The sequence below is a fragment of the Castor canadensis genome, chromosome 2 (assembly GCF_047511655.1).
Source record: "Castor canadensis chromosome 2, mCasCan1.hap1v2, whole genome shotgun sequence".
NCBI lineage: Eukaryota > Metazoa > Chordata > Mammalia > Rodentia > Castoridae > Castor > Castor canadensis.
The window spans coordinates 93,031,756-93,058,138 of NC_133387.1; the positions used below are offsets into that span (position 1 = coordinate 93,031,756).

At 39.8% G+C, this 26,383-nt stretch overlaps 1 protein-coding gene across 4 annotated transcripts in view; it reads right to left on the minus strand.

Annotated features, from left to right (window-relative positions):
- Anln (anillin, actin binding protein) overlaps window positions 1-25,601 on the minus strand; it is a 66,977-nt gene extending 41,376 nt beyond the window's left edge. For 3 of the 4 annotated variants that reach the window (XM_074065291.1, XM_020182903.2, XM_074065289.1), the window contains exons 1-8: window positions 25,392-25,600; window positions 22,222-22,375; window positions 19,094-19,408; window positions 13,910-14,274; window positions 11,884-12,091; window positions 9,199-9,392; window positions 8,555-8,662; window positions 2,959-3,085 (exon numbers count right to left, since the gene is read on the minus strand). In XM_074065291.1, the coding sequence (XP_073921392.1) occupies window positions 2,959-3,085; window positions 8,555-8,662; window positions 9,199-9,392; window positions 11,884-12,091; window positions 13,910-14,274; window positions 19,094-19,408; window positions 22,222-22,375; window positions 25,392-25,409 (1,489 nt within the window). In that variant the 5' untranslated portion in view covers window positions 25,410-25,600. Of the gene's footprint in view, window positions 1-2,958; window positions 3,086-8,554; window positions 8,663-9,198; window positions 9,393-11,883; window positions 12,092-13,909; window positions 14,275-19,093; window positions 19,409-22,221; window positions 22,376-25,391 lie in introns of all 4 variants that reach the window. The other variant, XM_074065290.1, reaches the window with a different exon arrangement.
- Between the last annotated feature and the right edge of the window lie 782 nt (window positions 25,602-26,383).

Consider the following 26,383-nt stretch of genomic DNA (forward strand, 5'->3'; position numbering starts at 1 on the left):
GGAGGTGGAGGAGGCTGGTGTGTGTCTCCACCAAAGCATCCAGCCCACCTGACCCCAGCTTTCTACATGTGTGTCTTCTGTCTTTTGTCCTTTCTTAATCTCCCTTCGCTCCCAGTTAGGTTTCTAGGACAAAAGCTCCTGCAGGCCACAAGACCCAACACAAAAAAAAGGCTGGCAGAGTGGCTCAAGTGTTACAGCACCTGTCTAGCAAGCATGAAGACCTGAGTTCAAACTCCAGTACCACCCAAAAGAAACAGAATTAAAAATGGATCCAGCAACACTGTTTCTGGGGACTTATCCACATAATTTCAAATATCAAAGAGAAATTTGTACACTCATGCTCATAGCAACACTATTCTCAACAGTCAGGAGATGATTGGATAAACAAAATATGGTATGTATATACAATGGACTATTTATTATTCAGCCTTAAAAGACAAAAACAGTCCTCCCTTTTCCACCCTTTCATTTCTCCAGATTCAGTTACCTGTGGCCAACCACAGTCTAAAACCATTAAATGGAAATCCAGAAATAAACAGTAAGCTTTAAATTTCACACCATTTTGAGTAGTGTGATGAAGTCACATGTCTCCCCATTCAATCTCCCCACTCCCTCCTCTTGGTTCAGGAAATCACACTGTAAATACTACCCACGCTTTGGTCACTTTGATGCCTAAGTAATCAGATCCACTGTCACTGTATCTCAGTGCTTATGTTCAAGCAACCTTTGTTACTTAATAATGGCCCCATAATGCAAAGAACTGACACATGAAGGCACCAGAGCATAATACACAGAAGGAAATAAACTCTGGTAGCACGCGAAAACTCTGGTAGCATGTGGGGCATATAGAAAAACAAACAAGTTTTATGGAGTGTAGTTACTATTCGCAATTGCAGGCATGCACTACGGGTCTTGGAATGTATCCCAGCAGATAAAGAGGGACTACTGCATGATTCCACTCATTAGTGTTTGAAGTAGACACATTCATGGGAACAGAAAGTAGAATGGTGATTATCAGGGCCTAGAGGAGGAAGGAAAAATGGGGAGTCTTTGTTTAATGTGTACAGTTTCAGTTTTGCAAGATGAAAAGGTTCTGGAGATCTAGGACAATATGAATGAACTTAACACTACTGAGAACTGCACCTCAAAATGGCTAAGTTGGTAAATTCTAGTTATCACATGTTTTTACCACAAATTTTTTAAATAAAATAAAAAATTTTAAGTGTCCATGATAAAATGGGTGTGGCACCACCCAGCACATGCATGTAATCCCAACACTCAGTAGGTTGAGGCAGGAGGATCACAAGTTCAAGGCAAGTCTGAACTACATGAGTTCCAGGCCAGGCAGGGCTACATAGCAAGACCCTGCCACAAAAGAGGAGTGGTGTGTGGGTGGGGGGAGAAACAGCAGCACACACCTGTAATTCCAGTTACTCAGGAGATGGAGATCAACAGGACTGTGTTTCAAGGTGAGACCCATCTCAGCCAAAGAGCTATGCATGGTGACATGCACCTGTAACTTCAGCTATGTGGGAGGTACAGTTATCTGCCTAAGGACAGCCCTGGGCAAAAATGCAAGGCCTTATCCAAAAACTAACTAAAGCAAAAAAGGGTTAGGGGAATTGCTCGAGTAGTAGAGTACCTGCCCAGCAAGTGCCCTGAGTTCAAACCTACATACTGCCAAAAAAAAAAAAAAAAAAAAGATCTATGATATACTGAACATCATTACAAATCTACCTTATTTTTCAGGCATTCTATATGACATTTTATTACATGGATGTAATGCAATTTATTTAAATAGTCTTCCATTAATGGGCAATTAGGTCACTTCAGTTTTATTACCATTATAAACAGTGCTACAAAGAATGTCTTTGTACATTTATCTCTGCATACTAGTTCAACAATCTAGCTCATGGGGGGAGGGTACTTGTGGAAAGGGAGAGGGCAAATAGAGGAGATGAAGGTGAGGGAATATAGTTAATGGGCTTCATATACGGGCTTCTTCTTTCATAGAACGATGAATCCTCTTGCAATTGCTTTAAGTGGGGTGAGGAGGGGGGCTGTGGTGGGGAGAAAGTGGGAGTAATCTAATCAATATACAATGTAAGGCTATTTAGAATTGGCACCATGAATCCCCCCTGTACAATGAATGCGTACTAACAGAAATGAAAAAGAAAAGAAATGAATCTAGCTCATAGAACCACTGGCAGCACATATGCATGCACACTTTACAATTCAACAGTACTGAATGTTTCTCAAAAAAAGTTACACTCCTACAAAAGAGTGTATGAGTTCTTAGCTGGGTGCCAGTGGCTCACCCCTATAATCCTAGCTACTTGGAAGGCTGAGATCAGGAGTATCATGGTTTGAGGCTAGCCTGGGTAAATAGTTCGTGAGATCTCATCTCCCATATAACCAGAGCAAAGTGGACTGGAGGTGTGGTTCAAGCAGTAAAGCACCTACTCTGCGAGAGCAAGTCCCAGAGATCAAACTCTAGTTCTACCAAAAAATAAAAATAAAAGAGTATATGAGTTATTGGGCTGTAGGCATAGTTCAAGTGGCAGAGTACTTGCCTAGCATGCACAAATCCCTGGGTTCAACACCCCATACCAGGAAAAAAAAAAAAAAAGCATATGAATTACAACCAGGCATGATGGTTATAACCCTAGCACACTTGGGAGGCTGAGCCAGGAGGATTTCAAGTTTGAGCCCCGTATGGGATACATAGCAAGATCTTGCCTCAAGAAAGAAAAAAGGAGAATATGAGTTCTCACTCTGGAACTAATGAGAACTAATGAGAAGGCACACTGCATGGTCAGAAAAGAAAAATGAGTGGAAATGAAGAAATACATCTGCCTTTTCATAGCAGAGTGGCATTTCTGCTTTCTAATCCAATTTCCAAATCTACACTAGACTCAAATCTACATTCTAATTGAAGTACATATGGAAAACACTGACCTGTAGGTTCTATATTAGAAGGTTTTGCTGGTGTCTGATTTTTTGTTGCCTTGTCAGTTACTGAAAGTGACTGGGTATTTGAAACAACTTGATGTTTCTTGAAGGGAGTGTTCTGACAGTGAACTTCCTGCAAAAAGCAAATGAGGTAAATTTTATTTCTCAGAACCATAGATTTTATCTACATGTTATTAAATGAAACAAGACTACTGCTATTAATCATTCTATACATTTCCTCATAATAGGAGAAAATACATGTGATGAAACCAAGCCTTATTTAAAACACAGGTCCTCAGTGGTAGTTCCTATTCTTGGTAATTCCCAGTAGGTAAAATCTATTTTAGGGATGAGAAGGCAAGAAGGAATGAAAATTTGCCAGACATGGTGGTGCACACCTATAATCCCAGCACTAAGGAGACTAAGGCAGGAAGGTCATGAGTTCATAGTCAGACTGGGCTATATATGGGTTTAGAGTACCTTTGAAAGTAAAAAGTTTATGGCTATATATATAGTAAACAGTCATTTGTTGAATAAATGAATGAACGAATGACTACGGTGCTGGTGGAAGCAACTACAAGCTGGGCCTGGCATCAAATGCCTATAATCCCAGCACCCCAGAGGCTGAGAAGGAGAATCATGAGTTTGAGGCCAGCCCGGGCTCCAGAGCAAGACCTTGTCCCAGGGTGGAGGAAGTATGCCCCCTTTCCTTTTACTGTGGATCACTGCCAAAGAATAACCAGAGCACTCAAAGGACAAGGTTCTGGAGCCAGAAGGTCTGGTTAGAACTCCAATTTCAGTACTTACCAGCTGGACCATTCTCGGATTCTCTGACAGTGATTTACCTTCCTACACTTTATTCCCTCACCCAGAAAACCAGAGAGGGAGAAGTCATGTTATTACCTAACTGACAAGTGTTAATGTGCCCACCAGAATAGCTAGCACATTTCAGCATTCAATAAATATTAGCTATTCTAATGACCTCATTACCTCCATCTTCTCTCCTTTGTTAGTCTCACCCACAGAGAGCTCTGGGCTTTCTTCCCAAGTCAAACTCTTCTGCATCCAAAAACACTTTAGTGTGCCCAAGCAATCATTTTTCATAATAAACAAACACCCTACATCTTTATCCTCTTTACTAAACATTCCCTCTATTTCTTAGTCCTCGTAGAACAGAACTTACCCTAGTTTTCTCTCTAAACCCTGACAACATGAGAGCAGCCTCCTCTTCAGTCTCTGGTGTTGCCCTGGCCTTATTCATCCCCTTAAAGCTCCCTTGAGACTCAGTCATCTGTTTATACTCTGCTCTCCAAACCTTCCCACCTCCCACAACTCCTTGGCAATGATTAATAACCCTTTCCCCCCTGCATTTCTCATTGAGGTGATGATCAGTAGCCACAAGAGTTATCCAAACAACACTTTGGCCTCTCAGTAGCAAGAAACTATCTCCACCACTCCAATTCAGCCATCCTCTGAAAAGTGCTTCAGCTTCTCTGAAATCCCAAATCGAAAGATCCCACCCTAACCAGATCTCTAGCCAGGCTCTCTTGCTCAGGAATTCCTTTTTTTTATTTTATTTTATTTTATTATTCATATGTGCATATGAATGTGCAAGGCTTGGGTCATTTCTCCCCCCTGCCCCCATCACCTCCCTTACCACCCACTCCACCCCCTCCCCCTCCCCCCCACCCCCTCAATACCCAGCAGAAACTATTTTGCCCGTATCTCTAATTTTGTCGAAGAGAGAGTATAAGCAGTAACAGGAAGGAACAAGGGTTTTTGCTGGTTGAGATAAGGATAGCTATACAGGGCATTGACTCACATTAATTTCCTGTGCGTGTGTGTTACCTTCTAGGTTAATTCTTTCTGATCTAACCTTTTCTCTAGTTCCTGGTCCCCTTTTCCTGTTGGCCTCAGTTGCTTTTAAGGTACCTGCTTTAGTTTCTCTGCGTTAACAGCAACAAATGCTAGCTAATTTTTTAGGTGTCTTACCTATCCTCACCCCTCCCTTGTATGCTCTCGCTTTTATCATGTGCTCAAAGTCCAATCCCATTGTTGTGTTTGCCCTTGATCTTGCTCAGAAATTCCTACCAGAGTTTTTGTTCAATCTCTTGGACACTTCTGGTCATTTCAAGTTTTTCCTTCTTTTGTTTCTGCCTATTTTCCTACATTTCCACTACATCTCATGACTTCACTGGAACCACCACACTACTAACTCCTTCACCTCAACCATACTTCCATATCTCTTGTTTGGCAGAAGCCCAAATCTGAACCAGTCCAAGTTCTACAAATCTACAGTCAGGCTCCTTGGCCTGAATTTCCTAGAGGAAATACAACTGTGGAGTTTGGGTCCATTATACATTTATGGTCTAAGAGCCCATCTGATTTACAATGCTACTTCTTGTTCCTTCTATTTCTGAGTTAGTCCTCTTTTCCATCCTCTAGGAACCATTTAAACTATCACCTTCACTCTCCTAACAATGAACAAAATAGTCACCATAAGACAAATACTCCATCCATTTTCAGCTACATCATAGCCCTAACACCACCAGTACCTACAGTTTTCCTTTTTTTTTTAGATTGTCCTAACTGGTTCTACCCCACTGTCCTCCCGCGAGTTCATCTGCTCTCATTTCATTCCTTCAATTATCACCTCTTTCTCCTAAATTTAACTTCTCTAAATCTTGCTTGTTATTTGCGTTCTGTCAACACTAAAATTGAGTTGAGTCTCAGATCAAAACAAGCCATACTTTGTGTCTTCATCCCTTGTGGCCACGACCTCCCTTCTCCTTCCCCTTTGAACCAAGCTCCTAAGAATGGCCTACACTCACCGACTCTGCTTTTCACGTCCACCTGCTTCTCAGCCTGATACTATTGACATACTACCCTCACCACTTTCCCCAAACTGCTCCTGTCCTATAACAGCAAACTCCTTACTTCAAAACCCAGCAGACTCAGTTCAAGTCACATTTGACAACACTTGACAATACCCACCCCTCCTTCCTCCTTAAAAGGTTCTTTCTTCCCTTGACTTTAATAATGTCACACTTAATTGCATTTTCCTCCAACCTGTTTGGCCATGGGGACCACAAATGGTTTTGTGGGGGCAATCACTGAGCTCACTGTTACTGTGCTAGGAATTTTGTTCATATGTATATGTGCCACTGTCTGGAGAGGAACCTCACAGGCTTCACAGGAACTATCTACTACAGAGTAGTCTAAGAACCACTGCCCTGTTCTCTCCAGAGGCACAGGAGGGAAAGCATGAAAATATGACATGTGGACAGTCAAGTCGAAGTCTTCAAACACAAGAGTAGTCAATGATGTCAAATGCTGCAAAACAGTCAAGTTAAATGACTAAAAACTGACCCTGAATCAGGTGAGCTTGATAAGGGTGGGGGTCCATGTAGGGAGTAGTAAAGAGAGTTCAAGAAAGAAGGGAAGACAAAAATTGGAAGCAGCAAATAGAGACACCTCTGTGGAAGAGTTTGCAAGAAAAAGAACAAAGAAAGCAGGGCAGAGGACCTGTAGTTTTTAGGTGGGGAGGAGGAGTTGTTGTTTGATTGGTTGGTTGTAGTTTTTTGAGCCAGGGTCTTGTTAGATAGCCCAGGCTGGCCTTGAATTTGTGATCCTCCTGCCTCAGCGCCCCCAAGTGCTGGATTTAGACATATACAACCATACCTGGCCTAAGAGAGCTATCTTGAAGACACAGATAGTAGTTAGCTGCATGCCTACAGCAAAGATCAACACCCACCCACCCTTCCTTCTTTCTTCCCTCCCTCCTTCCTTCCCTCTCTCCCTCCCTCCTTCCCTTCCTTCCTTCCTTCCTTCCTTCCTTCCTTCCAATACAAATTTATTGTGCTCCTCCTCTCAGCCTACTCCTACTCCAGGCAGAAGGAACAGCACTTGAAAAACTGCAGTCTGTAGGGCAGGACTGAAGCACACCTGTGTAGAGCAGTGGGGAGGACGTGAGGTGAGGATTGGTTCTATGTCAAGCTGAGCAATTTATACATTTTCCTGATAATGGCTACGGGGAGCTCTCCAAGATTCTAAGCAGGTGAATACATTAAATCTTCTGGCAGTTATGGGTAAGACGGACTGGAGAGTAGCCATTCTAGAAGCAGGTCTCCAACACAAAGCCATGGCAGCGACTATGGTAATGGCAGAGCAAAGTATGGAAGACAGGTGGCTTGGTGACAGATTGTAAAACTTATCACTGGATATGTTTATATGTACAAGCTCAAAGTGAACAGGTGGGAAGGCACAGTAAATGAAGAGCTCCCAGAGTGTTTTAGATAATGAAGTATATAAAATAAAGCCACAAGGAAGACAGAATACAAAGGGAAGATATCGTGAAAGCTCTACTGGTCAACCAATCCTAGAGTTCAGGAGTGAGATCAGTAAAACAAAGCACTTAGTTGAATCTACATATGAGGACAGGAAGCCAGGCACAGTGGCACATGCCTGCAATCCCAGCTCTTAAGGAGGTTGATGCAGAAGAATCACTTGAGCCCAGGAGTTTGAGACCAACTTGAACAATATAACAAGACTCAGTCCTCAAAAAAAAGACAGATATAAGGAGAGGGATGTTCCAGAGCAGGTGAATTTGGGTCAGAACTCCAGGAAATGTGAATTGTTAAGCAAGAGAATAAAAACCAAAATCAACCAAGTAGGTCTTTCTCAAAGAATAAAGATTACATTCACTATTCATTTGCTTTCTGTTGTTCCCCCACTGTAAATACAATTCTATTAGCTTAAAAATACTTCCCAGACAGGTGTGGTGGCATAAACCTATAATCTCAGCACAAAGCCAGCCTGGGCTAAATACACAGTGAGATCTGTCAAAACCAACAACAAATACTTTGTATGCAGTAAGCATGTAAGTGAAAAAGACATGGCTTACATGTATAAGTAGAAATTTTGTTAAAGACTGATTAATGAAATTTGACAGGAGTAAGGAAAAGTCTGGGAGGTACCTGCTAACTGAAAGGAATGCAGATGGCCCCATGGTCTCAGTGATGACATGCAGAGGCAGTCATCACTGAGAAATAACAGATCATTTTAGAACTAGGATCCAAACAGAATATTAAGAAGAATTTAAAACAGAATGATGAAAGACTGTTTAAATTAATTTTACAATGTTAGGACTCTCTCTGTATAGCTATCCTTATCTCAACTAGTAAAAACGCTTTGTCTTTCTTATTATTGCTTGTGTCTTCTCTTCAACAAAATTAGTGATAAGGGCAGAACAGGAAGCAAGGGAGGGTAAGGGGAGAGAGAGGGGATGGAGGGGCAGGGAGAAGAAATGGCCCAAACAATGTATGCACATGTGAATAAATGAATAATGAATTAAAAAGAATTTAAAAATAAAATAAATTAATTTTAAAATCATCAGTGAGTATGGTGAAGAGTTTGATTGAAATAGGAAAATATCATAAAAAAAGAAGGGTTATTATGTTCACTTAAGGGATTTATGAACAGAAAAGATGACCTTTAATTGTAACCAGAAACTGCTTAAAAATTATTTTACAATACTGAACTACAAATTAGATCAACACTACTTTGGCACCAAGTTAGCTTTTATATTTCTTATTTACATTACCTGATTGGTTTCTAGTTGTTTGCTTCTTGAGTTCTTGTCTTTTTCGGCACTCCATAAATTGCCCTTGTCAAATCGGCCACGAAGGCATGCTAGTTCTTTTTCACGTTCCTAAACCCATCAAAAACAGTATTTTACACAAGAGTCAGTAGCAGTTTAAGAACAATATCCAAGCACTATTAAAACTTTCCTTGTCTTCAGGTTTTATGTTTTTGGGTTTTGTTTTGTTTTGTTTTTTGGTGGTACTGGGGTGTGAACTCAGGGCCTCACATTTCCTAGGCAGGCACTCTACTACTTGATCTACTCCACCAGCCCTGTTTTGTGTTGGGTATTTTCGAGAGTCCCACAAATTATTTACCTGGGCTGGCTTCGAACTGTGATCCTCCTGATCTCTGCCACCTGAGTAGCTAGGATTACAGGTGTGAGCCAGCAGCAACCAGCCTTCACTTTTAACATTTAAAATTTCATGACACACATTGTGCATACAAGACATTGTAGGAGACGGGACATTACTTCCAATTTGCTGTGAGTGGTACAGGGGTGAAATACTATTATCTCAGTCAGACTGGTATTAAAATTCACATTGTGACTTCTAGGTCCCATGCTGAGACCATGCAATAAACAATGTTAAATGTAGAAAGCCATACCTGCTTGAGCTGTTGTTGTGCTAAATGGGTAGCAGAGGAACATGCGTTTTGCTTGAATAATCTTTCTTGGATGGCCTTTGTATTGGGAGTGATAATGGGAGTCCTATGGGGTGTGCTATGAGCTGGGCTTTCTTTGCTGTGTTCTTGACAACGCTCTCCAAAGCGTTCCAGGAAAGGCTTAATTCCTTTTCCTCCTACAGAAAACAGGTATATTTTTGAAGTCTATTCAAATAATTATAATTTTTATGGAAAAAGTTCTGAGATCCATTAGTTGTAAAATGCTTTAGTTCTACTAAGAATATTCACTTGCGTTAAAAAAAAGTATGAAGATAGTTCAAAATATTAGCATATCATTCTATTTAAGTACTTGTCCTTAAATTTACTTATAGGATTTAGTTGTTTAAAAAAAAATTTGGGCTGAGGATGTAGTTTAATGATAAAGTACAAAAGTATGCAAAATAGGTTCAACTCCCAGCACAACAGGAAATTTAAAAAAAATTTTTTTTTCTTTTAAGGTAAAATGAGAAGGCAGTGATTAGAAAACTCTCAAACTGGGCTGGAGATATGACTAAAGCAGTAAAGCACCTATCTAGCAAGCTTAAAGTCCTGAGTTTAAACCTGAGTACTAAAAAAAAAAAAAACAAAAAAAAACAACAACAAAGAATGAGAGACAACTCTCACACCAAACAATCAGAATTTAAGTGATTAGAAATCAAATGCTGGTGAATTAATGAATCCACCTTAAACAGTAAGTTTCTGGCTACATTAACTTCTGTTTACATTTCTACAGTCCAATTTATTTTATCTTGCTTTTACAAAGTCTAAAATAAGAAAATCTGGCATTTTTTTCCTTCTTCTCCCTCAAAAGAAAAATCATGAGTTATCTGCTTCATTAAAGGGATGCCTTTATTTCACAGTCTTAGAATTGTACTTATGTGATACAGTATAAAGTACAGTCACAGTAGGGAAATGGGGTATACATATCACCTCTTCCATCAAGAGAATTATACAGGTGTATTATACCAAAACAGGCTTATCTATATCAGAGGGTGCCAAATACTTTCCTGTAAATAGCAGGATATATTTGGGGGCTCTAAGAGCCATATGGCCTCTGTCACAACTATTCAACTCTGCATTATAGCATGAAAGCAACCACAGGAAGATATGTAAATAAATGGATGTGGCTGTTCCAGTAAAACTTTATTTGAGCTGGGTACCAGTAGCTCATGCCTGTAATCCCAGCTCTTCAGGAGGCAGAGATCAGGAGGATCACAGTTCAAAGCCAGCCCCGGGCAATTAATTCCACAAGAGCCTATTTCAAAAATACCTAACATAAAAAAGGACTGGTGGAGTGGCTCAAGGTGTAGGCCTGAGTTCAAGTCCCAGTACCACAAAAAAAAAAAACTTTATTTGAAGAAAAAAAAAAGCAAAAGGCAGAATTTGATCTGCGCCCATAGTTTTGAGGACTCTACCTGTCACTTATTACCACTTCATGTTATCTATCAATTAAAAGCATTCAAAGTCCATTAAAAACAAAAATAAACAGGTAAATTAAATCTCTCTGAGGCCCTGGCAATATGATTTTAACTATATCCAGTAATCAATTATAATAAGGGCTGGGGGCACAGCCCAGGTCATAGAGCACCTACCTAATAAATGCAGGGCACTGAGTTCAAACCCTAGTACTACCATTTAAAATAATAATAATAAAAGGAATGCTTCTGATCTAGGTCTTTAAGTGTTTAGAAAATTGAGAATAACTAGTCCTATCCTATGTGGGGTGCGATTGTTTCCTTGTTTTTTAATTTGTGCTGTTTCTGATTGAACTCAGAGCCTCTTACATGCTAGGCAAGTGCTCTATCTGAACTATACCCACCCCTCACCCTTGTTTACAGATTTTATTTTGGTTCACCTACAAATTGACTGCTGCTTCCTACTTACTCCATAACTAGTGGCTTCCCATTCTGTCTACTTCCTTTATAATGAGCTATAATTTCTGGAAAGATTGTATTTTCAAGAAGTTAAAATTTAAAATTAAAGCAATTTTTCCAGTGAAAAAGAATAAAATTCAAAGTAAACTCTATCACCATACATTTGCGTACTTTTTAGTATGCAACAGTATGTGCAATGTACCACAAGATAAATACAGCACTTCATGGAGCATCAGTTCACTATGGCAAGAACTAAGAACTCTTATTTGTATGCATCCACACAAAGTATGTACACAGGTGAATGTAATTAGGAGTGCAGTTATTTGTATACACATTCACTTTTCTCTGCTATCTGGAGTGGCTTCAGGTTGAAAATTGAGAAGCACTGTGCTGCATACTTGGTTATAAGAATGGTTCTCCACTATGCCCTATAATGGGATTTCCAGTTGTCAGTGCTTTTCTGCATCAAAAAATATACAAGTATCTAGCATGATCATCCTAGACAAAGCAAGTTTAAATTGTTAAAATGTAATAGGCTAAATACTTTTACCAGCTGATGGGCTAGTTTAACCTAATGAATACTAATTTGATCATCTGAAGCTCAATGAGAAGTCTCATTTAGAACACTCAGGTACTTGCCCCAGCAAATCAACACTCTAACCATTCACAATTGGATATTTACAATGCTAAGAACAGATATTTCGGATACAGTCAACAGTAACATTAGATTTTTTTTTTTTTTTAAATACATAACCTGGTGTTGGAGATTTGTCTTTGGATTGAGACTGCAGACAAATTTCTCTGTTTACTTCTTTGGACCGAACTGTCTGGGATAAAGCCGACTTCACAACTGGTTTTGATACCTCTGTTTTCAGAGGACTAACAGGAGTTTTTTGAAGTGGCTCAGAATTTTTAGTACTGGTGATGGATGTAGAAGATTTCACTGGGGAAGAAGTAGCTTTCTGAAACATGACAACAGTTAGGGTAAACAATAACATCATGTCTAGAAGTAGTCTTATAACAAAACAATTCTGATCCTATTTACTTGGTAGCCTTTGTGTAAAACACATGGAAAAAAACTGTTCTGCTCACTAACAGATCAAACTAAATTGAATGATTTGAAAACAAAAATCAACTTATAAAATGCTACTATTGTCAGTTGTCAGTGGCTCACGCCTGTAATCCTAGCTACTCAGGAGGCAAAGATCAGGAGGATCGCAGTTCAAAGCCAGCATGGGCAAATAGATCCACAAGACTTTATCTTGAAAAACCCTACACAAAAATAGAGCTGGCGGAGTGGCTCAAGGTGAAGGCCCTGAGTTCAAGCCTCAGTACTGCAAATATAAATAAATAAACAAATGCTACTGTTTAAGTTATAATATGTAGTTTCGTCTATGTAATATAATGATGGCTCACTAAGTGTTAGGGATAGGGTCACCCCTATTTTATAAAACTTTTACTATACTATTGCACTAGTACAGATTTATTACATTTTTAACTACATTGGGTCAAATTACATTTTTATTTGTACTTTAATTAAGTTAATATCAACTCAACAATATATAAATTGAGTATGCCTTATTTGAAATGCTTAGAACCAAACTGTTTCACATTTCAGATTTTTTTCAGATTTTTGGAATATCAGTAATGAGTTATCACAGGTGTCAAGGACCAAGTCTAAACACAAAACTAACTTGTATGTTTCATGGACGCCTCAGACACATAACATAAATGTAACTTTATACAATATTTTTAGTAATTTCATGCCTGAAACAGTTTCTTGGTGTGGAATTTTCCACTTGTGTCATCATGCTGCCATTTATTAGTTTCAGGTTCTTGTGTTTTTTGAAGCAGGTCTGGCCTCAAACTAGCTCTGTTGCCTAGATGACCTTGAACTCATGATCCTCATACTTCAGCCTCCCTAGTGCTGGGATTATAGGTGTAAACCACCCCACTGGGCTAAGTTTCAGATTTTGGATTTCAGATTTCATATTTTCAGATTAGGGACAGTCATGTACTTGGTGCCTAATTACAGCAAATCATTGAGTACTTATGATGTACCTAAGGCACTATGCTAAGTGCTTTATACACATTGCCTCATTTAGTCTTCCCAATAGCCTTTCTCCCCATTTTACATATGGAAAACTAAAGCTTTACACAATGAAGTAATTTGTACATAGTCACACTTTTAGTTATATGGCAGAGCTATAATTGAAGGCAATTCTAATTCCAAAGCCTCTGTCGACATTAAAAGATCATGGTCAGGAGCACAACATTCTTTCTCCTTTTCGCTTCTTTGAGATTGCTTTTTTTAAGACAACTGAGGTGACACATGCAAAGTGAAAGTTGCAAACATTTCAAAAGGATACACAGTGAAAAGTGTCGCCCTGACACTTATGCTTGGCAATTTGCCTTCCTGGAGACAACAACAGCTACTAGTTTATTATGTATTTTCACAAATAGTCAATATTTTATATTGACTATCCATAAAAGCATTGTAATGGAGGAATTGTTTTGTAGAGTTCCTGTTGATGACCAAAATGAGGCTCTATCTTTCCATTATTATATACTTTAGATTTGCATTAAATAAGTTTCAAAATACTAATTTATCTTGAGGTAAGTAACCAAACTTATACAGTTTTCACTTTTCATGAGATGCAGATTCTAAAAATACACAGAAATACACCATGCATATACTATAAAATACATACCTACATACATATATAATTATTACGACAAAAAAGAAAAAGGTTCCAAAGACTAAAATGATATTGACTCACCACAGAACGGGACTCATCAGCAGCGCTCACGGAGGGGGCTTTATTCAAAGAGGCCTCACCATCCCTTTGGGAACAGCATGTAGCTTCCTGCTTAACACTGCTGCTATTGATCCTAGCAGATGCTCCACTTGCAGAGGAAAATTTGGATAAACAAGTGGTACCAGGCTGTTCTGGTGCACTGTTTTGCTTTGCAGATGAGTAACTTACATCATCTTCCCAGGAGCAAATAGTTGCAGCAAGGTTGGCGAGACGCCCCCTCCTCCCAATCGGGGTAGCTGAGGCCTCTGAAAGGGGTGGCTTAGGAGGGGAGGCAGCCTTCTCCTCAGATGGCATTGGTGAGAAGTGGGAGTTTTCAAGTACATCATCTGAAAAATTTTCAGAAAAAGTTAAAAACCATGCTCAAGAGTTATACTGAGGTACAATAACAGGATCACTTATACAGAATTTTCAAATGATATTAATAGATTTAAGAACCAGTAAAAAGCACTTTTATATATGAAATACCAAACTAAATTTGACAATCTTTCCAAATCAAATGATACTTAATCCAAATTAAAGAAAACACTGTGTACATCTAGTTTTCTCAATTTTTGATAGATTATGAATGCTAAGATACTATTTGTTAGGTTTCATTTTTAGAATTAATTCATGCTATTGCAACACTGAATAATTTAAAATTGTATAACCCCCCCCCCACACACACACACAGACCTTTTTGTTTTAAAAATGAATTAGACCAATGCCATACAATAGAATTTTCTATGATGATGGAGCTGTCCTGAATCTGTACTGTTCAGCAGTGATGACTGGCCACATGTGGCTAGTTTGGACCTGAAATGTGGCTAGGGTAACAGAGAAACTAAACTTCATTTCATTTTAATTAATTTAAACATAGTTATATATATAGTGGCCACTGTTGGGGAAGCACAGGATTAGACCAAACCAAACGTTTTTCTTAAGTTATTTCACTTAGACATAAATCCCAAACGGATGGATCTAGGCCTGTACACCTACAGAGTATGTACATGGAGAAACCAAGGTTCACAGTACTTCCTATTCCACCAACTCACTCTAGGAAGAGAAATCCCTCCCTCTGTCCAATCTCCCTTTCTATCTCTATTCTCTACAAACTCTTTCTTCTCTACCCATAAAAATGCTCAAGTCCCTGATACCTTAAAAATAAAAATAAGCATCTCCTTATTGGCCTTCACCCTCGTGCTGCTGCCTCTTTCCATTCACATATTTCCTCACCACTCAGCTGGCCTACTGCCTACACCACTGCCCTTAAATTGGTTTTGACACTGCCACTGGACACCAGGCCATACTTCTCAGGTCTTTAATTTCTCAACTTCACTCAAATATATTACTTCTGGGGCTGAGAGCCTGGTTCAAATAGTAGAGTGCTTGCCAAGTAAGCACAAGGCCCTGAGTTCAAATCCCATAACACTAAATAAATTTTAAACATACACACACACCCAACACATATCACTTCTCTTCCATTTATCACTCTCTATGAGCTTGTCTTTATGACCTATTCTTCACGGTCTACCAAATGCCACTACCTCCACTTAGATCACCCACAGGCATCCCAAATAACATATCTGAATTTGAAATTCTCCTAAACATATTATTCCTCCTCCTTTTAGTAAAAATGGCATCACTAACCACTAGTTACCAGGACCAGAAATCCAGTCATTATGTCCCATAGATTGTTTTTCCTAAATCTCTCCTCCATACGTCCACAGGCCTTCAAAATTATGAACTAGATTATAGCTTTAGCCTTCTAACTGACCTCCCTGCTGCAAATCCCTGCCCTGTCCAGTCCCTCAATTCTGAAGCCAGAATCATCTTTGCAAAACAGTTGTAATGCTTTGAACTCTCCTAGTATCTCCCTATCACCTCTTGGTTAAATCCAATCCAGACCCTACTGCTTTTTGCAAATTTATCACTTGCTTTTCTACCACCTCATTATGCACAGACTATGTTCATGTTATTTGCCTTTGTTCTTTTTATACACTATCTTTTCTGTCTAGATTATTCCATAATCTAAAGCCAGCTGTCTTTCACAGTCCCACTTACTGCCTGTTCCTTTCTCCAGAAGTTTCCCTGACCATCACTTTCCCTATAATACCTTTTTGCATACTTGTATCATTTTCCTTACAATAAGCCCTGCTTGTAGGCAGGTCACAGTTTTATTATAACATTTTAGCAAGAGGCTTAATAGACTTCTGGCTCTTCTAACTCTTCTGTTAGAAAGAAAGATGAAAGGCTGTGTTCAGATAAATTATATTTTAGTGTAAGTCCTCAAACATTTAACTGGCTTTTTCCCATAGTCATGTTTAGCATTCATTCTGTCATTCATTACCAACACTTAATTCCTGAGTTTTATTTCTTAAAATCAAAGAGGATGTGGTGCCTAAGTGAGACATTTGGTAACATTTGCTTTCAAAATATTCAAAATCACTGCAGTGCCTTATGCTCTAGAATGTCTAGGGGCTTGCTTGTTCTTGTGACCATGTGTTAAACTATAACACTCTTTTTTCTTTTTAATTAAGAAAGAGCTGCCCTCTGCTCCCCAAAGGTGAAACAGAAATGGAGCATCCATCTGTTCAGGCACAATTACTCATTAAACTCTCAGGCTTTAAAAGGAAAATATGCTTAACCTCACCCTATACCAAAATGAATAGGTATTAAATGACACCATAAACTATCTATGCTCTGTCATGTAGCAAAAAAAAAAAAAAAAAAAAAGATTCAAGCAGGTTCACAGCAGTTGAGGAGCCCTAAGGGTCAAACTGTTAGGGTTTGAATTTTAGCAGGCCAACTTGGACAGGATTCTTAAAGTTTCTAAATCAAGTTTCCTCTTCTATAAAATAAAGATAAATGTAGCACAGATCTCATAAGATTGTTGTAAGAATTAAATGTTATTAGAATAAAAATATACTGTGTTAAAACTATTTACAATGCTGAGCACATTACACAGTATTATTTGCTCTTGAGATTATTATTGCCACTACCAGAAAACAGAATCTTACACTCCCTACCACCCATTACTTAGCAAAATTTCAGTTAAAAAAATGTCATAATGTTGAAGGAGTGGCTCAAGTGGTAGATCGTCTGCCTAGCAAGCATGAGGCCCTGAGTTCAAACCCCAGTGCCACGACCAAAAAAAAAAATTCATAGTAATGGAAGAATGCTTGAAATATTAGTGGCTCATCCATTTCTTCAGATCACTTAGTCTCAATTCTGGCTATGCATCAGAAGTAAACAGCTAGCCCAAAAGACCAAAAATCGTATGTTCTCCCTCATATGTGGACATTAGATCAAGGGCAAACACAACAAGGGGATTGGACTATGAGCACATGATAAAGCGAGAGCACACAAGGGAGGTATGAGGATAGGTAAGACACCTAAAAAATTAGATAGCATTTGTTGCCCTGAACGCAGAGAAACTAAAGCAGATACTTTAAAGCAACTGAGGCCAATAGGAGAAGGGGACCAGGAACTAGAGAAAAGGTTAGTTCAAAAAGAATTAACTTAGAAGGTAACACATGCACAGGAAATCAATGTCAGTCAACTCCCTGTATAGCTATCCTTATCTCAGCTAGCAAAAACCCTTGTACCTTCCTATTATTGATTATACTCTCTCTTCAACAAAATTAGAGATAAGGGCAAAATAGTTTCTGCCGGGTAGCAAAGGGGTGGGGGGGGAGAGGGAGAGGGTTGGGGGGTAAGGGAGGGGGTGGGGGCAGGGGGGAGAAATGACACAAACATTGTATGCACACATGAATTAAAAAAAAAAAAAAAAAGAAGTAAACACCTTTTAAAACCACAGACAAAACCACACCCTGGGGCTCCACAACGATTCTAAGATTTGAATCCAAACGTCTGAGTTACTTGGAGACACATGTGCCAGGCTGAGAACCACAGATTAAGGAATGCTTCCTTGAGCATGGCCAACTAGTCATCAAGCTACTTACACTAAGCTATCACCTGCATCAAGCAGTCTACTCTACTTGTACTTGGTTGTCTGCCTGCACTGAGTTGTCTACCTGCCCTGAGCTGTTTACCTACATTGTGCTGGATCCCTACTGAACTGAGTCTGGAGCCAGGCCATCTGCTTACCTTGAGAAATCTTACAGGTTTACTACCCTCAACAAAGTCATCTTTGAGGACACATGAAAGAAAGTTCATAAGCTGGTGCCAAAGATGGCTGGGTTGTTCCTAGGTTATAAAGATTAGATCACAGATATAGTATTTCTGCTTTTTGCATTAGCTGCTAGAAAGAAAAGAACCTTATGGCCTATATTTAATAAACTACCTTTAACTTTTACTTCTTTGTTTTAACTTTCCATATCTTCTCTTCATTCTGATTTCCTTATTTTGTACCAGGTATTTTTATAAGTCATCTCAAGCTTTTTTGTAACAAGTCAGGAAATAAATAAAATTAATCACAGCATGAATAACCCTGCTGGACACCAGTGGCTCACGCTTGTAATCTTAGCTACTCAGGAGGTAGAGATCAGGAGGATCACAGTTCAAAGCCAGCCCAGGCAAATAGTTCTGCAAGACCTTATCTTGAAAAATCCTTCACAAAAATAGGGCTGGTGGAGTGGCTTAAGGTGAAGGTCCTGAGTTCAAGCCTCAGTACCTCAAAAAAAAAGAATAACCCTGTCACATAATTGCTGATTTACTTCTCAGGCTCCCCATTGATTACGGGTACATGAAAAGCAAGGGCCTAGTCACTCAGTGTTTGCAGGTATTTAATGTTTTTGACATCTTTGCCCTCTCCTTCCAAACAGCACTGCATACTTTAATCAAGTTTCTTTAATGAGTGAATCTGTGACATAGGCTTTCGTGAATATAATGCTGAGGGTTAGCACTGCTAATAAAACTGCGCATACTTTGTTCTCTAGAATTTCTCACTGCAAATAGAAGGTAATTCAGCTCTAAGATCAGCTTTCGGTGAACCAGTCCAAGAACCTCATCGTCACCTACTTCAACGAGAAATTAAGCTTACAATTACACTACTGGTACACAAACCTTTGGCAAGCAAAGGATATTCCAAACACAGATAAAACAACAGCATTGACCTCTCACGTGTTAGCTGATAAAATTTTCAACCTACCAAACTGAATCTTACTGGAAGAGATTTATGGACTATACCATCCATATCATTTATACCTGCTGCATCATCATCCCAATGGCGCCGCTGCTCTGCAAGCCTTTGCATACGTGTTTTAACTGAGGAGCCTGCAGTTGCTTCCCGCCTTGAGGTCAGTCCTCTTCCCTCATCCGGCAGGGATGCTGGTGCAGCCACAGAATCACTAACAGCAGCTGGTGCTGGTGGCTGCTCCCAAGGAGACACAGGGCTTGGAGAACGCAATTTTGCAGTAGTAGTCATCTCAACTGGTTGTTTGTTTTCCAAGTCAGAAACTTCTACTTCAGTTTTGTCAGAACAATGTTTTTTTGATGGTGATGGTTTTGTACAAGATTTCTCTAGATAAAAAAAAAATTAAAGACACTCAAATTTATATAACTTTTCACAGCACAAAAAACTTGAGGTAGGCACTTAACAAATTAATGAAACACCATGTTTGTCTAATACTTGTGTTCAGTCACAATAAGAAATGTGTAAAAACCCTACTCTCTTTCCATAACTTAGAAATCTGATACCAAAGACTTCTTTTTAAGTGAACATGCAATTTATAGATTCAAAATTTTTTTTTTTTTTTGGCAGTACTGGGGACTGAACTCAGGTAGGCAGATGCTCTACCACTTAAGCCATGCCCCAGCCCTTTTTGCTTTGGTTATCTTTGAGATAGGATCTCAGTCTCACTTCAGGCCTGGGCTGAGATTTGACTATCTATGCTTTTCACATAGCTGGGAGGGCACACGCATGGCACCATATCCAACTTTCATTTGGTTAAGAACTTTTTGCCCAGGGTAGCCTCATACCTCAATCCTCCCATCTCCACTTCCTAAGTAGCTAGGATTACAGACTTGAGTCACCATGCATAATTCCTCACGCAGTCTTACAGCAATAGAAAGTAAAAAGTGCAAACACAGAATAAGCAAGTGTTCCAAGGAACTGAAGATCACATAGCCAATCACCTCCCTGTTAGAAAAAAAACCAAGTCTGGAGAAATTAAGTTACCTACCTAAAGTCATTCAGTCATTAAGGGTAGAAAACAGGTTTTCTGTTCATTTGAAATAATCTTTTGAGGCTGGGAGAGTAGCTTAAGTGGTAGAGGGCCTGCCTAGCAAGCATGATGCCCTGAGTTCAAACCCCAATCCCACCAAAAAAAAAATAAAAAACTTTGAAACAATCTTTCAAGAACTAATAAGCAAGATAGACAGGCACCTGGCTTGAGGTTTAAGGAAGAAGCAGGGAATGTAACAAGCTACTAAATTATGTGTCAATACCAAAATAAAAAAATATATAATAATAATCAATATAAATACGTAAACTGGTAACGGTGGTACACCTCTGTAATCCCAACACATAGGAAGCTGAGACAGGAGGATTTTGAGCTTGAGGCCAGCCTGGGTAAAAAGTTACAAGACCCCATCTCAACCAATAAGATGGGCGTAGTGACTGGAGTCTGCAATCCCAACTGCAAGCCAGGCCTATCTGAAAAATAACTAAAGCAAAAAAGGGCTGGGAGTATGGCTCAAGTAGCAGAGTACCTATCTGTCTAGCAAGTGCAAGGCCCCTGAGCTCAAACCACAGGACAGGACAGGGCAGGGCAGGAAAGGAAAGAGAAAGTGGAAAAGGAGAAGCAAAGGAAAAGAACTATTTGAACACAAGGCATAATACACATTCCAGGAATGTGTATTAACATAATTTCTGGAAAATTAGTATTTTTAAAAGTAAGGAGTTACAGATATAGCTCAGTAGTAGAGCACTTCCCAAATATGCACAAGGTCCTATATTTAATATCCAGCACCACAAAAATGAAAAAATAAGTAACAAACTATTAGTCAGATGCAGTGGTGCATGCCTGTAATTCCAGCACTCAGGAGGCTGAGTGAAGGAGGATCGTAAGTTCAAGCCCAGCCTGGGCTACATAATGAGACCCTATCTCAAAAAATAAATTTACACCAGGTACCAGTGGCTCATGCCTGAAATCCTAGCTGATCAGGAGGCAGAGATTAGGAAGATCATGGTTCAAAGCCAACCCAGGCAAACAGTTCCATGAAATCATATCTCAAAAAACCCTTCAAAAATAATAGGGCCGGTGGAGTGGCTCAAGGTGGAGGCCCTGAGGTCAAGCCACCCCAGTACCGCAAAATAAATAAATAAACTTAGTTTAAAAGTAACAATGTAAAAAACAAAGAAAAAAAAGTAATAATGTGAATTTCATATAAGGTCAGTTTCATTACTGTCTGAGTGTTCTGTTCTGGAAGTGACCAAAGTGATACTATTGGAAAGCCAAGACTGCACTCATAAATACCAACTAATACACATCCTGAAACTTTCTAATCTTTTATAACTCATGAATCTATCTTCTATGAGCTCATCTAACCATTTTTTTAAAAGTGTTCCTATTTTAGTTTGCAATATCACCTGGAATTATAGACTTCTACAAGTTTACAGTTCTTTCATAAAACAATAAATACTTCCATTTAAGTACCCAAATGAAGTACTGGAACACTAGTTTTCAAGTACATAATACTCAATAACACAAGCCTATGTCACAGTGAAAAATACATCCTAGACTGCAGCCAGGTCCCTATGTTCCTGGCTGAATGCTATATAATATGTAATATACTGCCCTGGAATGTATAAATACATGAAAGTAAATAATTCTCCTATGATTAGCTTCTAAAATAACTGAGACAGCCCTGTAGTCGCTTTTCTGATTTTTTTGTAACATTGGCTTTTACCCTATGTAATGGTTATTTTTCTATAGATAAGTATTTTAAGATTATACTATATTATTATCTTTTGACTATTTCACACTCCAGGAAATAAAAAACAAAACAGTTGGCTGATACAGGCTGGGAATGCCAGAATTCAGGAAAGAATAGGATAAGATTACAAGCAAGATTGGATATGTGTGTGTGTGTGTGTGTGTGTGTGTGTGTGTGTGTGTGTGTGTGTGAGAGAGAGAGACAGAATGTATGTATGTGTGAATTCCCTCATTTCTGAAGAGTTAAAACCTAAACTTCAAGCCTAGCCCTCAAGAACTGGTTCAGAGGTGAGACCATTTGTCTCCAAAGACCTGGGTTATTCTACATGCATAATGAAATGTCTGGGTTTATGTCCTTCAAAAGAATTGTTCATTTTCCCCCTCAAAGCTTTTTACCTTCACCACCAGACACGGGCTGCTGGTTACTTGCTTCTGACAGTGGCTCTCTGACTCGCTTTGCATGTGCCACAGACCTCGGTGCTGCTATGGGCCGCTCAGCCATTTTTCTCTGAAGATTCTCTCTTCTGGCACGGGTTCGTTCAAGCAGTTTCTACGTTATAATGTCAGTGTTAAAAAACACACGGTTAGCCAAAGGGTCGCCTAATTTCAGGTGTCTTTTAAAATCAACAATTCCTGTACAGATAACAGTTAAATACATTTTAAAATGAAATCTAAGTAATTAAATCAAGACTCACTTAATGACCACCCTGATTTGAGGTGGCAGCAAGCAGCAAGTTAACTGACATACTAGTCCTTTCATAAGGCACATTCTTTTTTCTTAATTAAATATTAATTTATAATAAAATAGTTTTAGTTTAAAATTGTAGACATTCCAAAAAACCACGAATACTCCTTCTGCTTACTCTTATGAACTGATGTTCCTATTTGAATGAGTATGGCATAAAACAATTTATCCTCTTTCAAATATACACAACTAAATGAGGAATGCAGATCACTACTGTCCTGCACATACAGATACAATGTACAGACTGAGGAGTTAAACTACATTCCACCTTTTTAATTCTTTACAGTAGAATAACTTTAAAGAAATTCTCTAAACATGCAAAGGGAGCATGAGTGAAATTTAGAAGAAAACAACTCTTTATTCTTCTTAGAAATTATTATTTAAAGTGCACTGAAAGAAATGACACAAAATCAGAAGGCTGTCATTAAAAGAGTAATTTATGAGCCAAAAGCCTTCTAAAACACAAGACCTTCATCCTCTAAATATGTCTTCAACAAATCAAAGTGATAGGACTGTTACACAAATTCATGAAGTCTGATACAATTTTCCCCAGGACATTATTCTGCAGACAAAAAAAAGCTAGACTAAAATATTCACTCGTGGACATGCCCACATTCCATTCTCGTCAGTTAGAATACTTGTGAGTCAGTATAGCTTCAGTTACCATGAGCAATGGGTCACAACAAAAGAATGTGGTTTTGCCATTCAAACACACAAGTGTTCAATTGTTTACATTAGATTCAAAAATTCCCAGATTTAAAATATTAAAGATAAGCAAAAAAATTCCAATAAAGCTAATAAGCATCAAAGCTTATTAATTTAGAATAATGTATCTAAACTATATAAACTCAACTGCTCAGTAAGTGTTTAGTAGACCTTCCTCATAATATAGCAGGATTTTAAGGATTTTTCTAAATATAAAGTACCCTCCTTCAAATATTACACCTTCTTCAAACAGCAGAGGCAAAAAATGAAACGTAATTGGAAAATAAGACACAATAATGACAGGACTTTGAGCCCTAGTGTCCTAGCATTAACGTAACAAATGACATTAATGTTTGTAAAATGGCACTAGGAAAATTGAGAAAATAATCTCTCAAATAACTTCCGGTGTTGCATAGTTTTGAGAAAGGACCTGACTGTAACCAGAAGTTCATTTCACAGTGCAAAAATGTTTTGAATGCTATCACTAAGCATTCAAATTGAGTTGGAACCAATTCAAACAGTTCACTCATTACCAAGTAAGGAAAAGATGGCAAAGCTGCTATTCCAACTGCAGTAGACCTAACTCGTCACAATATGAACTGTACATCTCAAACCAGGCATGTTGCTAAGCACATTCTAAAATGGTCTAAACAGGAAGTTTCTTTCATTTGAGATTTCAGAATGACAGTTTTAACTAAAATCAAGCACAATTTTTTCAGCCAATTTTTTAACTGCTTTGTTTCTGATCACTACTAAGGAGAACACATAGCACGGAACTCTATTCTGCATTCCTAACATAAACTATCCTTTTTAATTTCAATGTGACTATTTGATGATGACCAGCCCTATTCTCTAAAGATAATTCAAACTATGTCCTGAACTTTCCTATTAGAATCTTTAAGTGTGCGAACAAAATGTGTTTTCCCCAAGATAACTGAGAATGTGAAACAAAAAAAAAAAAGATAACCACAGTGTCTGAATACAAGGAAACTCTAATATTCGAAACCTTTAATATCTTAGCGTTAATTTATGGAATTGTTACTAAATTCCCTCCAAAGAATGTATTATTACTTTTTATAGTATTTAAGTTTTCAATCTAGTGTTGAGACACTTTTAAGCCCACTTGGCAACAACTCAAAACCTAACAGTTTGAAACTTGCACAACAGCCTAATTAAAAAGGAATAAAGAAAAGAGGAACTGTCCTGCAAAAAAAGGGAGTGGACAAACCAGCAACATGAAACCCCTGAATGTGTCAACGTCCGTTCAACATGAAGCACAATAACGATGTCATCCATATTCTATTCTCAAAGAAGAAAGCATGAGGAAGGTATTGTTGGAGTGTCAGGCTCCATATACACGGAAAGGTTTTACTTCTCTAGTTTTTTTAGCGTGTACACCCTGGGCTACTTAGCACTACTACCTTCTCATGAAAGTGTCAATGCCGAAGGTGAAGCTTTGTGAAGCTTAGCAGAGCAATGAGGTGTGGAGGAGTCACTGACACCAGGCAAGAACGCGATGGTTCCAGCACCTGCTCACTTGCACGCTTTGCTGTCATTTGGTTAACAGCATCTTAGGTGCAGGAGAGACGCGGGAAGCCCGCAACATTTGGCCTTTGCAGGTTCCGGGGGCGGCGGCACACAGAACCCTGAGTCATTGGGCACCAGACTCCACCCTGCAAGTTATTCCAGCTTTTTCTAGCAGGACCTGTTCCATCAGGCCCCAAGTTTCCCTCTCCGGGGACAGGGCGGAATGCACAAGAGCGCTCCACAGGGGCGTGACAGTCACCAGGGTGCCAGGACTTTCTGCACTATCGCTTTTTAAGAGACTCACAGCTTTCCTCCCAGACTTGCGTCTGTAGCAAAGAAACAACTGCAAGATCGCAGAAGAGCCCAAGACGCAGAGGACACGGCCGCCGCTCACCGCCCTCGCCTTCCCCAACCAGACCCTGCAGTGTCCCGCGAGGCCCGCGCGGACCCCGCGCGCAGGAACGCACGCACTGCGCAGGCGCGCGCGCGCTCCCCGCCGGTGGGCTCAGAGGGTGACGGAGAGAGGGAGGGAAGGCAGGGGTGGGGGCCGAGAGGGGTCATGGTGGACTGCGCCCGCAAATTTTCTCACCTCTGTAAACGGGTCCATCGCCCCAGGCGTCGTGTGTGCACAACGAGACTATGGAAACGGTGGTTCAAACTCAGGAAAAGAAAAGAAGTGAGTCTGGGCTCAATGTAGCTCCTGGAGTCCGGGCAGGGGACTTCTCCCACAACCAACTCTCCTCTTCTCTCAGCCTCCAGTGTCAGACTCGGTCTTCGGCGGCCGTTCAAATTTGAATTTCAGCGCCCGGAGCGGCGCGCGTGCGCGCTGGGCGGGGGCGGGGCGGGGCGCTCGGTCACGTGACGTCGCCCAGCCCGGCCCAGAGGTTCCCAGGAATGGCTGGGTTTCCTCTCCACCATTGCCTGGTCCATCAGTCTTGCGGAGGGAGGCGGGGCGTTCCCGCCCTGAACTGCCACGGGGCTTGAGTCCCCACCCCCAACGCTCACATCCCACCCTGCTCCAGACCGCCTTCCTTCATTCCTAAATAAAGGATTAAGAGCCTTGTGATTGAAGTTCCCGGCCCTTTGACCTTCCTGCCTTTCTCCCATCTGTCCACCCAAGGTCCTGACCCTCTTGAGAAGCAGCTCTGGCAGGTTCCGGGATGCTTGGGGCCAATGACCAGTCCTTTATCTTTGGAAAAATGAGGCCAACATTAACAGGTTGTGTGTGAGGAGTTCACATACAAAACTCGTGTGCTTTTTGGGGGGTGGAGGAATGACTAGGGTTTGAACTCTGGGCTTCCGGCTTGCAAAGCCGGAGCTCTATGGCTTGAGCCACACCTCCCACTTACAAAACTTTAAAAAAAAAAAAAAAAAGTGTCCAATTATGCCCTGTAGCTCAGGGTGTTCTGGAACTCGTGATCCTCCCGCCTTAGCCTCCTGAGGGCCCGGATTATAGATGTGATCCACCACATGGGACCTGCTTCTATTTTAAACCCTATCCAGGGCGGGTGGAGTGGCTTAAGTGTTGGAGCACCTGAGTTCGAACCCTAGTACCACCAAGAAAAGGAAATTTTATTAAAT